Genomic DNA, 13,865 nt, shown 5'->3' with positions numbered 1-13,865 from the left:
GGGCCATTACTCTCTCCAGACTTCTCTTAACAAGAACATCTTCTCGTTATCGATTGCAGTCAACTGTTTATCACTCCGCATGTGCGATCACCATGACCCATCATTCCAAACAACTGATCTGAGAGAATAAGGGGAACATCAATAAAACGGTGTGACGATGAAGGCCACCACGAGTTCACTTGTGAAAAATGTGAAATCTTACTCAAGTGCAGACGTCAGGTGTCTGGAAGCGCTCAGGAGGAGAAATCCTGCAGATGTTTTCATGATGTTTTCGAGGACACAGCGTCGCTTGATGACCTTATCAGATATCATGACTTCAATGCGTCTGTGAAACGAGTCTAACTTCTCCGTCATCAAAAGATGCCCCTGAAATCCCTCTTATGTCTCTGTGAAGGCCCTGCCCTAGTTTTGTTGGTCTCCAAAGTGCTTCTTTCTCTGACAGCCACTCCTTTTTCTTGCTCCTCTTTTTCATCCATCAGATTGCCTTTCATTTTCCTCCCTTCCTCAGCCCGCCTCTGTCTGTCAAATCCTCCCCCTCTCTCTTTGTCTTTTTGCCTCCCTCTCTCTCCCTAATGTCCTTCTGTCATTTCCTCCTGGCTTTTCCCCTCCTCCATTTACTCCACTCGCCACCTCCTGCTAGATTTCAGAGCCCAGAGAGTGAGAGATTCTTTGGCCTGGTAAATTGCACCTCATGTTTTGTATTCATGCCAAGGCAATCATTCCTACAGGGATGTGTGTCTGTGTGTGGTCCTCACAGCTGTAGCTCTCTCCTCCTCTATCTGGGTGGAGGTTATGGGGACAAACACAGTGGCTACACCATTGTACAGTCTGCACCGGTGGCTAGCAGGCTGATATGGAGCCAATTAAGGCAAAGGAGTGTGGTCTGTATAAAGGCGCAACCCGATTGTCTCCACACTCCCACTGGCTTGACTCGTCGGGCTGCCTGAGTCCGGTCTCTCTAGCAGCTCATACTAATAGAAACTCGCTGCAAGTGTTTCTCTTCTTGGGTCAACATCACCGGGCGAGGTGAGGAAGAAGAGGAGGAGGAGGTGGAGGTTCAAATTTGATCTGCTAGAAAAGAGAGAGAAAGAAACAAGGTGCAGCATTCTTCCTTTCACCTTCTCTGCGCAGGTGGTGAGGAGAGTTAAGGTTTAATGACACAGAGTCTTGCCTTCGGGGCAGAGTCGTGCTGTCTGTCTATCTCGTGATCTGCAGAGGTGTTTGCTGTTTGAGATACAAGGGCATTTTAGATCGGGGCAGCTGTGCAGCAGAGTAGAGCGTGAGACAGAAACGAAGCTGTGGATTCAGTGTGGGTGGACACACACAACAACACCTGTATAATAATTATTGTAGAAGTTTTCGCACTGTGGTTTTCTTGTTACAGAAATGATGCTACAACTTTGAGGAGAACAATTGTGTTCTTGTTTTTTTTTCTAAATTCTATGTGTGTAGTTGTGTTTTTGATTGTGACCGCTTCATCTTCTTGTGAGCTCTCGTCGTTCAGTGAGCAGTCAACATGTTCACTTCTTTGATTATTTCACGGGAATCATTTGAGAGGCCAAGAAGTATAACTGTGATTATTTTTGCACGAAAAGATGCAAATATTAGAGAAATTTAGAAAAGAAAACTTTTCTCTTTTTTTTGTCAGAATGAATTTTTTTATTTCCCAGTGCGTAATCATCTCATGAAGCATTACAATATGTGTCCATATCCAAAAACCTGTTGATGTCCAAGTCTTCGATAATGTTTAAAAGGTGTGTTTCTCCTTCCGACCAGAAATGTCTCATTTTCCTTAAGGGGTGCACCTCTACCTCAGCCAAGCAAACTGTTGGCTAGTGGGTTTGTCTACAACCGTTAACAGGCAAGAGGCCGTGTGTCGCAATCTGTGGTAAAAACCCTGATTGAAACACATATTACAGATGCACCTGTAGACATGTATAAAGAATGCTCCTTGCCCCTGGATAATGTTGGTATATTCCTATATATTTATGTCTTAATCAGAAAATGCTACATTCAAAACAAGGCCATATTCGGAATATGAAAACAGAAAATAGTTTACATGACTTGTATCAGATTTGGAATGTTGTCATATTCTGAATAACATAGACATCGTCTTCAATGTGGACTGTTGGTCCGGTCGTATTGGCCTTCCCTCCAATGAAATCAGCCCACAAGCGCTCAAAAAGGAAGGCTCACGGATCTGATGTGGGTAATATATAAATGTTGGTTGCACTAACCAGGATTAACTTTAAATCAAGTTCCTTCCAAAAAGTTAAGGGACAGAAGTCTTTTCACATTACTGTGAAAAAAGTGTTTTCCTTACTGTGCTGTTGTGCGTGTTTATCTACTATTATTTGGCCATATGGCTCCACTAATTCAGTGGAATTCAAGTTGTTTCTCAAAGACGGTTATTCATTATTTTAATTCGGGTAAGCAAGCATCTCCATATTGATAAAAAAATGAGCTGTGGACAGACGGATCTAGTGACCTGAGAAAGCTTTGTGTTTATGTTTGAAATTATAAAAAGAAATCTGATAAATTACAGGACCAGAGTTAAGACCCTCTTAACCCACACTGGGTTAAGAGGGTCGTCTGGTAACCGCAAGGTCGACGGTTCGATCCTTACCTGACACGTGTCCTGTGTCAAAGTGTCCCTGAGCAAGACACTGAACCCCTAATTGCTCCCCGGGCGCTTCTCAGCAGGGCTAAAAGCAGAGGCTAAATTTCATATATGTGTAAAAAATGTATATGACAATATGATACATTTCAAAGAGAACGATTCACTGCAGCAGGCGCCGACAAAAAAATCAATTTCTATGAATTGTCCTCTGGTTCTGGTTCAGCTCAATAAAGAGCACACGGGAAACACAACAGACTTATGGAATGAACAACCAAACTGATGGTGTCTAAATGCGTGCAGGAAATGAACAGCAGTGTTCACTTACATTAAAATAGTATTCAGAGAGACACTCAAAACATTCAAGGTTTAAGCTGCAAAATGACCCGACGACGCCGCTGCTCTGAAAAATGTAACCACAGTTTGTTTGGAGTATTTTTAAAAACAACAAATAGTCTAGTTTTTGTACCCAGACCTAAAGCTCTACTGTCCTTAACACCGACAGTCGGGGATCCAAAGTTGGCGTCTTCCCTCTTCCTCTCTGTCTATTCCTGCTGCCTCTACAGGCTTGATGCATGTGGGAAAACTACGTGTGAAACATTTCCACACCAAAGTGATATTCATCCTTTTTTTAAACTGATAAGACAGCCAACAGTCATATATGGCTGAGGACACTTCATGAGAGCAAATGATGTCGTTTGTTTCTCCAAGATGAATTTTAAAACAATCTGTTGCTTTTGTTAAATTGATTTAGTCTGTGGGAAGTGTCTCGCCTCTCTGCTAATTAATTAGTGGCTGGCAATTTTCCATTTTCGACTTTATTCAGTTTAATTGACACCAGGTAACCATTTAGTTTGCGCTGCCATTAACCGTATATATCGTATCTGTTTTTGTTTACACTGTTTTAAAACTTTATCCTGATTAAAAAAATGTTCTCCCACTCTAACCCAGTTCTCTATTATCTGCTTTTTTATTTTTTGATAAATGAACAAAAACAGCATGAGGTTCTGGACTGCTGAACTGTCCCTTACATTTGGGAGTCATTACTGAATTGTTCTGGTTGTGGGTTTGATCGCACTTTGTTTTTAAAAGTGTGCAGTCATAGTGCCAGATGTGTGTGTGTGTGTGTGTGTGTGTGTGTGTGTGTGTGTGTGTGTGTTTGAGAGAGACTCTGATGTCCTGTTAAGTGTTGCATCCCTCTCCAAAGGCTGTACACTTTTACTTTGATCACAAACGTGTGCACACAGGCGCATATTAAATCTCTGCTCTGCAGCGCTGTCTGTGTTGAATTTCTCTCTTTTTTTGTCACACACACACACACACACACACACACACACACACACACCGTGAAGAGCCCTCTTTACAGTCCCGCTTGCTTTGAGGATCAGAGCGTGGCCCACAATCTGTCCTCTTCTTCAAATGCTCTGGATGTTATCGGCTCTTGTTTCAGCCAGTACCCACCCTAGATCATCAACCGTGTCATTTATCCCAAAAAAAAGCCAAATCCTCTACCTTCATCAATGAACTTTCAGAAGTTTCTTTTTAGGCCAGATGCTATTTTTTTATATTTTGAAGTAGATAATTGCCCTCCATCAAAGATGTCTTCTTTTCAAGGTGTTCACAGAAAACTCTGCCCTAATTAAGACCAGAGCGTCGGAGCAGCAGGAGCTGTCAACCTGGAGTACCACCGCTGATCGCTGGAATCCCTAATTGCCCCTGTTTCGATATCCACCCTCCCTTTCTCTCCCCTCCCTCCCCGTCTTCATTAGAGCTCAGCAGCGCTCGCTCCCCACCTCAGCTCTCTCTAATGACCGGTCAAACGTGCATGCCGGACAAACTGCTCCAAATAAGCCCTCCTCCATCGACTCTGCCCCGCAGCACTCAGCCTGTGTACTCATCAGCACAGTAGAAGCAGGTCTCCTCTAAACAGAGCGCCTTTAACTGAATTCACTTTTTCTTTCCTCTCTGCTGTTGCCTCCAGCTGTTGAGATTTTACTCTAATTGGTAACTGTATTCGTACCGCCCCTCACACCCGCTCCTCCTTTGCTGCTATCGGCTCTCAAGGCCATTTTGTTTCTCTATTCGTTAGTTCTCCATTCATTTACTCTTTCACTCCCTCCCTCCTATTTAATTTCTTTATCCTTCCAACCCCCCCCCACACCCCCACCCCACACACACACACACACACACACACACACACACACACACACACACACACACACTTCTTCCTCTCCCTTTTTATCATCTCCCATCATAAATTGTACATTTTGGCTCTCACAGCAGCAACCAACTTAAGAAATTAACTTGTTTTTTAGGGCATTTGCCTTTATTTTTTTAACAGATCGTTTGGCTTTCTTTATGGCCTTTTTTTCACAGACAATTTTACTGATTAGCATTGTGAATACCCCCGAGGTTCACCGCAGTGAGATTTAATTTAACTTAACCCCGCTGTTAGAAACAGCTGGCTTTACACAGAAGGGTGTTCATGCCATTTCCCCCACCAGTCTGTCCTTCTTCACTTAGTTGATGTTGATTTTGTTCTAGGATTTTTTTTTTATGCTATTCAGCATTTCTTTTCTTTTGTAGTCATCAGATTATATTGAACATTTCAGTCAGTTTAGATTTCACTTAACTGAAGTAAGTGAGTTAACCCGAGTCCCCCTCGCTGCTCTTTGTGTGCTGCCGACGTGGTCCTGATTCGACGCAGCACAGGAAATGAAACTGCTGCACTGAAAAGAAGAATTTTATAATACGTAGTCAGTTAGTGTTTAATGGCGTCGGTCTCGTCATCATCTCGTCTCAGTCATGGGAAAAAAACATATTTTTGTTAGTTTGTGTTTTTGTTAATTGACACTGCTTTAGTCATCTATGTTGGCAGTGTGGTGCTACCATTTTGTCATTCATTCAAAATAAGTGCCTTATTCTGCGTGTGTTGGTTATTTTCTGATATTTCTCCTCACCATTGGAGAATGTGACCCATGGGCCATGGAGGGCAAAAGCTGCGATCGTAATCCAGTGAGCAACACATGAACAGGGTGAAGTACAATAATAAAAGATACTTGGATGTATTTTGAGGTCAGAATTTACACCTCTTTTCTTTTCTTTTTTTTTACAGCATTTTTTGCTTCCAGCCATCATTATCTTTGACCATGTGTGGAAGGCTTCTCTTTGAGGAGGCTACAGAAAACAAAGGAGTCTTTGGCGAGTCTAAAGGTCATGCCTGAGGCTCTGAGGAGGCTGAAAATGTTCTGTTCTGTTGTTGTATCTCGATACTAGACAGCCAGACTGCATCCTGCTGGGCTGCATGATTGCCGCCTCTCAGCCCGCACATTTACCGGCCATATCCTCAGTTTCGCATCCTTGAAGACCCGGCATCCTCACTAAGCCCTCGCTCGATCCTGCCCCCCCCCCCCCCCCGTCCTACTGCATTCACCCACACAAAATCAATAACAACACTGGAATGGCATTTCTCCGCTCTGAGGGGGTATGGCACACGTCAGGCGTAATGGTTCACTGCAGTGTGAGTATGTCTTTTCCTCAAGGGACCGAGCTAAGCCAGGGAATGGAGAGGGGGGAGTCGGGTGAGGAATTAAAGCTGATTTCATGCCCCCTTAAGACCCATGTGAGTTTAAACCACCAATTATTGCCCGTGTTACCCATGGGCAGTGAAGGGCTCTGAGTACTGGCTACGAAGCCAATCAGGCCCGACCGAACGGCACGATCTTTTCCAACTACAATCACAGTAACATTGTGTGACTATATGAGTCATATTGCTTTCTGTCATTTGATTACACACACTTGTTCATGACCTGTAAATGCCACTCAACAATACCAGGCTTGTCCAGAACAGCCTTAGTAACACGGGACACACATTTTCAGTGGCGGGCATCATGTTCAGTCAGTGCTTGAATCAACACCAGAACACTGCCTTTGGTCCCCCCCACCCCCCCACCCCCCCTCTGCTCTCAAGGATCCCGCCTCCCCAGGTGGTCTGAGACTCGAGCTGCCTCTTACTTACATCCCCTCCACCATCTTTCTCAAGGTTAATCCACGCGGCTCTGACAGCCATGTTCTCCTCGGGTCAGGAAGTCTGGCAGGCTGAGCGGTGGGCAGGCAGTGATGGTTCATGCATCCCCCCCGTGAAGGACGGGCTCGCTAGAAGCAGAGGAGGGTTCGGAATGCCGACCAGAATGAGGAAACAGAGGAGGGCGACCCTGGCTGTCTGGGTTGTCGCTCCGGCAGGCGGAGCAGAGATGTGACTGAATGTCTGAATGTTGGTGTTTTTGTACTTTTTACTAGGCCACTGTGGATGGATGGGGGGGCTTAATGAAACCAGGACAGGCTCCCGTTGTTTGCCACAAGTGGGACAAGGTCACCCCTTAGGCTGGAAATCTCATTATGAAATGAAAAACTATTTTGTCGTGTTGTGAGCTTATACGTAAGTTAGTTCGAGCTTCTCAAATGTGCAGATTTATTGCTTTTCTCTATTTGACATGATAGTAAATTGAATTTTGGACCAAGCGAGTTTTTATGGGAACCTGTGATGGACATTTTTTATTAGTTTCTATATTAGAGACCAAAAGATGAATCAGCCAATCTTAAAAAGAATCAATGTATTAAGAATAATAGTTAGTAGCAGCTTTACAACTATCACATGTTTTATCTTAATAACTTCTCTGTACCTCTTCAGTCAATTAGAGAATAGATGGATCATCTTTTTTTGTCCCTGGAGGGAAATTTGTTTCCAAAGCCTGCACATGCTCATGCCTCACGTGAGAAACTATACATACAGCTGACATATGGGTATTTATACACATATTGTGCCCTACATGCATAGGCACTGAATTAGTTATCTCTTTTTTTAAAAGGCCTCAGTTTGAAAGTCGGGTCAGACGGCAGCGGCTCACAAGGCCATGCAACATGTCTTTAATATCGCTGAGCTGGTTAGGTGGAGCTACTTATCAAAGTGTTTGTGTGATGATTTCAGGAAGAGGAAAGAAAAATCGAAGTTAGCGACAAAAATCTGTTTTCAGGATTTGTTTTCTCTTTACCTTTCCTTTCGTTGTGAAATATTGGACAAACATGAAACAGGACATGTGCTCACAATCCATAAGGTTTGGGAACTGGCTGAATAATAAATACATGTTAGTGAGGCTATCTTGATAGATCGAGGCATATAATAGATAAAACTACCTTTCACTCCCTTATCAGCTTTTGAGAATGACTCTAAATCCATTGTTGACCAAACTACACTCAGTTTGTAGAATAAACGGCGGGGACTCGTGTGTTATTGTGAATTGAACAATGAAATAAGCTCATTTCATGTTTTTTATTGTTAGATTATCCGAAAAATAAAATTGGCTTCTTGGAAAAGTCAGTTCAGATTTACATTTTTCTTTCTTATGTCTATTTTTATGCCTCCAGTAAGCCAAACATAGCCTCATGTTAATCAGGATACATAATTTAGCTGGGATATTCACTTGGGTTACATTACTGATTGAAGCTTTGATCGGATGATGTAACGGGACGCTGATGGAGTACACTTTTAAAGAACCTCAGCAGCCGGAGTTTAAACGCAGCAAATCTTTTAATTATGATCAAAGGTATTTCGTTGTGTTTGAAATTGCTGGCTTTGTTCTTTCTAGCGCACTGATAGACGTGCTTTGAATAATGAACTATTAATCACATGAATCGTTGAGTGGAGTTTTGTCGCGGATAAATTAAATTTGAATGAAATTTAATGAAATGTAGAGGGGTTTTTTTTAGGATTCATGAGTTTCTCTGAGCCAGTTGTTAGGTAAACTGCAGTTTGCATCGACTCAATCGCCTCAGCCCAAACCAGCATATTGCATGGGTCACGTAATTCCGGCTGAAATGGAGAGCGTTGTCCAGACCATCCAGCCGATTTCTTGGTAATAGCCTGACCGAGCTCCCTGAAGTGGCCAATTCTGGGCAGCAAGGCCCACTTACATTCTCTGTGAGACAGAGGAAGAGAGAATAGCGTCTGTGGAGCCACTTAAAAGCCCCTGGGTGAAAATGGGATTTCTGACCTGCTCCACTGGTGCTGCTGCTCTACTGCCAGATTGGCTGTCAAGGTGCTGCCAGGTGGGAGAGGGGAAAAGGTGGGGTGTGAAGCAGATGGAAGGAATGGATGGATGCTGCTGCTGCTGGTGTTGGTGTAGACCGCTAGGACCTCATTAGCTCAACATTTCATCAAACACTGTGGCACCGAGGTGGCTCTCACTGCCTCTATATATCTCTTTCTCTTTTGCCATCTTTTGTTTTTCCTTGCATTTAACACTTCTTTCTCTTTCCCACCTTCCCTCTCTGTATCCTTCTCCCCCTGCTTCTCAAGGTCTCATTAACCAGATGAGGCTGTTCAGCTGGTAATCTGCCACTAAGTCAAAGTCAGAAGATGAGGATGATAATGACACATTTACACACACACACACACACACACACATCCAGCTATAATCATTTGTTCTTGTTAATGTCTTGAAAATGTAAATGTGTTATGGCAATAAGAATGTAAATAACCACCATATTTCTGCTGGGGAGATATTTCAGGGGGCATTAGAGGGCTCTGCAGAACCTGGTTTTGCATATGATTGCTTTTCAGTGCAGGGGGGAAAGCACAGACACACCCACATGCACGCATAAGAAGTACACATGTAGCAGCCTCACACACACACACACACATACACACACACACACACACACACACACACACTCTGCCAACATGCAGAGCAGCTTAACATACACAAATAGGTTTATATTAATGATTTATGTGCTTGCACATGGCAGGGCTGAAGAGAAAAAGAGGCCATGTACTTAATGAACTGTACATGTACAAATGCATGACTGGTAATGTAGTTTCAAACAATGTCTGAGTCTGAACGGGGGATGAATTTTTTGTATGACTGTAGAAAAAAAAACAGCGGAATAATCTGGAAGATGTCAAAATACATATACATCATATATTTTTTATAATTACAGCTATAATTTAAATCAACAAAATACCACAAAATGCTTGTCGCATTGGTGGAATGGCCAGGATGCCCTTTTTAAAAAGTTTACACGGATATGACATATGCATATGTGCAAATATTATTTGTATTGCTTATCAATTTGTCAATTATTTTCTCATTTAATCTCTTTGGTCCATAAAATGTCAGAAAATAGTTCAAATCTGTACGTCGCAATATTCCCTATTGACATATTCAAATTGCTTGTTTTGTCCTACCAACAGTCAAAAACACAAAGATATTCAGTTAAAAAACATATTGTATTAAAAAAGCAAATATTCAAAAATGTGAAGCTGGAATCAGACATTGTTTTATTTTTGATTAGAAACAAATCATTAATTGATCGCTATCCCTTCCTGGGTTTGTTTGACAATATGCAACACTGATATTTTATTCATTCTTTTTGTTGGCTCTGGCGGTGTTTGTTTAATTATAAAGGTTTTAAAAATGCAGGATATGAATAATAATACAAAGAAAAAAGGAGACGAGAGAACACAGCTCTCACCAATCAAGCATAAAGAAAAACAAAGAACATGAGGCTAAGTAAGTGCATGCATATACAGTATGTACCCGTATAGGAACTCACATGTACACTCACTTGTAACAAAACAAAGGCATACCGAGTCAAACAAATCCCCTGATCAGGTGTGTTTCATCCTGTTGAAAAGGTACAAAGATAAAGTAGTAAACAGGTTTGTGGTCATATTTAATCCACATATTCCTAATTGTTATGTCATCATCTTTCATAAATATCCTAAAGAGTTCCCTGAGTTTCAAATATATAAAATGCTGAATACTTTATAGGTTCATATTTGATAAGATTTCAACATGAATTTTATGTACCAGGACTGTTGTTTGGGAGGTAAACACACATTCCTCTGTTGTGTGCGAGTGGGAGAAAGATGTAAGGTGAATCCTTTGTAAGACCCCGGGGTTTCTACCAATCGCAAAGCAATATGACAAGCTGCATATCCCCACGAGGCTCCGTCGCAGCCCATTTGTCAACAAAGCATTTCCTACCTCAAACACATAGCGAAGCTTTTTACCAAAGTTCCCCTAGGTGTGCATTTCTGTCTGCTTTGCATATTTCTCTATAAACTGGGGCTAAACACAACTTTCAGAGCAGTTTTGACTTCTGGAAAAAAAAAAAATAGTTTGTAGAATTTATAACAAATATGGTGCAAAACAAAAACATTCTGCTGCCAGTGCTGCGAGTGCTTCCACAGGGAATGAGGAGGCCAAATATTGTGATGATCAGTATATATTATTTTGAAAAAGTTATGTTCTGTTTACGTTATTCTTGTTCCCCCCCCCCCCCCCCCATCAATCAGCCTCCCAGGATGCACTGCCAGACCTGTGCCCTGGTGACCAGCTCGGGTCACCTCATCGGAGGCGGTCGGGGTGAAGAGATCGACCGGGCCGAGTGCGTCATCCGCATGAACGACGCCCCCACCGCCAGGGGTTACGCGGGAGACGTCGGCCGGCGAACATCCCTGCGCGTCATCGCTCACTCCAGCATGCAGAGGGTCCTGCGGAATCGCCACGAGCTGCTCAACGCCAGTCAGGACACGGTGTTCATCTTCTGGGGCCCCAGCAGCTATATGAGGCGCGACGGGAAGGGCCTTGTTTACAATAACCTGAGGCTGATGAACCAGGTGCTGCCCAAACTCAAAGTCTACATCATCTCCTGGCAGAAGATGCTGCAGTTCGACGAGCTCTTCAAGAAGGAGACCGGCAAGGACAGGTGAGGAAAAGATGATCACAATGAGTGTACAGGAATGCAATAAGTAATAAGGATTCTAACGATGCGATGCATTGAGGAAAGCGCATTTGGTCGATGTTTAATGAACAGAGTAGTAGTAGATCAACAGAAAATAAACCAGCAATTTTTGTGTAAGAGGTTCAGATTAAAGTTCATCAAGGAAATCTTCCAAACGTTTGTTGGTTCAAGATTTTCGAATGTGAGCGTTTGCTGCTTTATGATTTAAATTATATGTATCTTTTGTATTTAGACTTTAGACATTTAACAGCTTCACCTTTTGCTGTAAACTGTGGTTGGTGTATTTTATTGACTAAAAATAAATACATTATTAAACACACAAAAAATGACAGATGATAAAAATGATCTTTATTTGGAGCCCTGAATAACATGAATAAACATGACCCCCTATATTGGGGTCATGTTTTTGGTTAAAAGATCATACCAGTGTGCTTAACTTGCATATTCAAGTCTATTACTATCACCAGTGCTTAAGGGCCAGTATTCATCATGTTGAGTACAGGCAGCACAACAACTCTCTAAAGCTATGCGGTTACGTGTAGTTATGGTAAGGATTGGGCAAAATAGGTCCTGCATATAGACTGTATATAAGAAGTGGACGTAGTCATCATGACGTCACCGATTGGTTTGTGGACTGCCGGTCTGAAGTCTTGAGTTTGGCGATTTCACTGTCGCTCTCTTGGATTACGGCTGTCGCCATGTTGTTTTTTCCCGCAACCAATGAACAGAAGTTACCATACTTGGAATGCGGAGGATTTACGTAGAGACGCTGTATACAGCTCTGGTAGCGGCAGCGACCTGTCAATTACAGTAAGCCCGCCCTAAAGCGTACTCCGCTTTATGATCTATTTTACTTTAAAAGGGATGATAATTTACTAAATCGACTTCTTTTTGCAACCGGAGGAGGAGTCGCCTCCTGCTGGTCGGTAGAGAGAATGCAAGTTTTAAAACACTTCCGCATCGGCTTCACTCGTCAGAACCAGAGGTTGCCGCCTCGGCACAAAACAAGGTTGCAGCAGTGTGAGGTACAACATGTGGTTTAACATGAGTCCAGTTGAAAGGCCAATTCCATACGGTTGTTATTTGACAATAAAGCATCGTCTGAACTTCAGAGCAACACAGTCAACACATTACTAACACTCATGGTTGATACCTTCTACAACATTCTTTACCACATCGTCACTGTGTTGTACTATAAGAGAGTCATGTGTATCCTCAAATGAATATCTCTTGTGCACAATTCATGTCCTAAATCCAATTCGAGCTCTGACTGTAACAACAAAATACATATTTTACAATACTAAACCACCAAATTTTCAAAACATTATGAAAATCAGCTTTCATAGAGACAGTTGAATGCCTTTAAATATTCTTTGACTTACACATGGTGCACTCAGGTTGAAATAACAATAGAAACAGGTTTCTTATATTAATTACAAAACAACAGATTGATTCACATATTTGTAACTTATAAGTTGCTAATAATTTTGAGACCCTCCATTTGATGCTGTCTTTAATTTTGGTTCATGAGCCACTTGTTTCACATGTAGACGCCGGCATCCACTCAGCAGGGGATACTGCAGAACGAGGTTAAACTAGGTAATACATCAACTTCAGTGTGTAGTTGTGAACGGGTAGTAGTTTATATTTACATAGCAACACAGCGCTGACAGTTGGTACTTTTACTCCTGGTGAGAAGCACCAAGAATCAAATATATGAGTTGGCTGTCGAAAAGTACGACTTTGCCTTGATAGTGTGAGTTGTTCTTGAAAATCAAGCTAGAAAGACATCAGTAAGTAAACTCTGGTTTAATGAAACGTTACGATGTTGGAGGTTCCTGCTACCCTTTGAATGCATCACGAAGGTGAAAGTGTTAAAAGACTCAAATTGAGCGAGTCCAAGCTGAGTGTCCCTCTCAGTGTCCCTCTCAGTCCCTTGGTCATTAATGCTTAATGAAAATGCTACCTCTCACACACACACACACACACACACACACACACACACACACACACACACACACACACACACACACACACACTCTGTTTGTGTCCCTTTCTCTCTTTGTCCGGGGTGTCAATGGAGAATGAATCGGATTTCAGCTTTAAGACAGATGTCAGGGAGGAAATTGCCAAGTAGAGGATGTGGTGAATAGCTCAGACAGTCATCCTTCAGGATCAGTACCTACTATCATGGTGAATGTTTACAGTGAGCAAGCGGATCCTGATGTACTGTTATCCTTTTTATAGCATTAGGCATTAATATCTGTGAGGCTTATTTGAGGTCATCTCTGCTCTGTGGAGCGTGGGAAGAGAGAGAGAGTAAGCCTTAAAGTATTGCTTTTATATTTCTAATGTTGGAGAAAGCTTTAAAGGAAGCTGTCGGTATGAAAGAACAATATTCTCATACCTAATTTGTAAAATGAATCCTACTGTTTTTAAGGAT

General features: G+C 42.2%; 1 protein-coding gene across 2 annotated transcripts in view; it reads left to right on the top strand.

The window, feature by feature from the left end:
* The window catches only part of st6galnac5a (ST6 (alpha-N-acetyl-neuraminyl-2,3-beta-galactosyl-1,3)-N-acetylgalactosaminide alpha-2,6-sialyltransferase 5a), a 42,452-nt gene that overhangs the window by 15,805 nt on the left and 12,782 nt on the right, over positions 1 to 13,865 (top strand). For both annotated transcript variants that reach the window (XM_068701929.1, XM_068701928.1), the window contains exon 3: positions 10,974 to 11,386. In XM_068701929.1, the coding sequence (XP_068558030.1) occupies positions 10,974 to 11,386 (413 nt within the window). The remainder of the gene's footprint in view (positions 1 to 10,973; positions 11,387 to 13,865) is intronic.

Source organism: Cebidichthys violaceus, unplaced genomic scaffold (assembly GCF_023349555.1).
Source record: "Cebidichthys violaceus isolate CVI_PGR_0920_01 unplaced genomic scaffold, fCebVio1.0.p SCAF_8, whole genome shotgun sequence".
Classification (NCBI taxonomy): domain Eukaryota; kingdom Metazoa; phylum Chordata; class Actinopteri; order Perciformes; family Stichaeidae; genus Cebidichthys; species Cebidichthys violaceus.
Note: the sequence above shows the minus strand (reverse complement) of the source record. Positions and strands in the feature narration are given on the sequence as shown.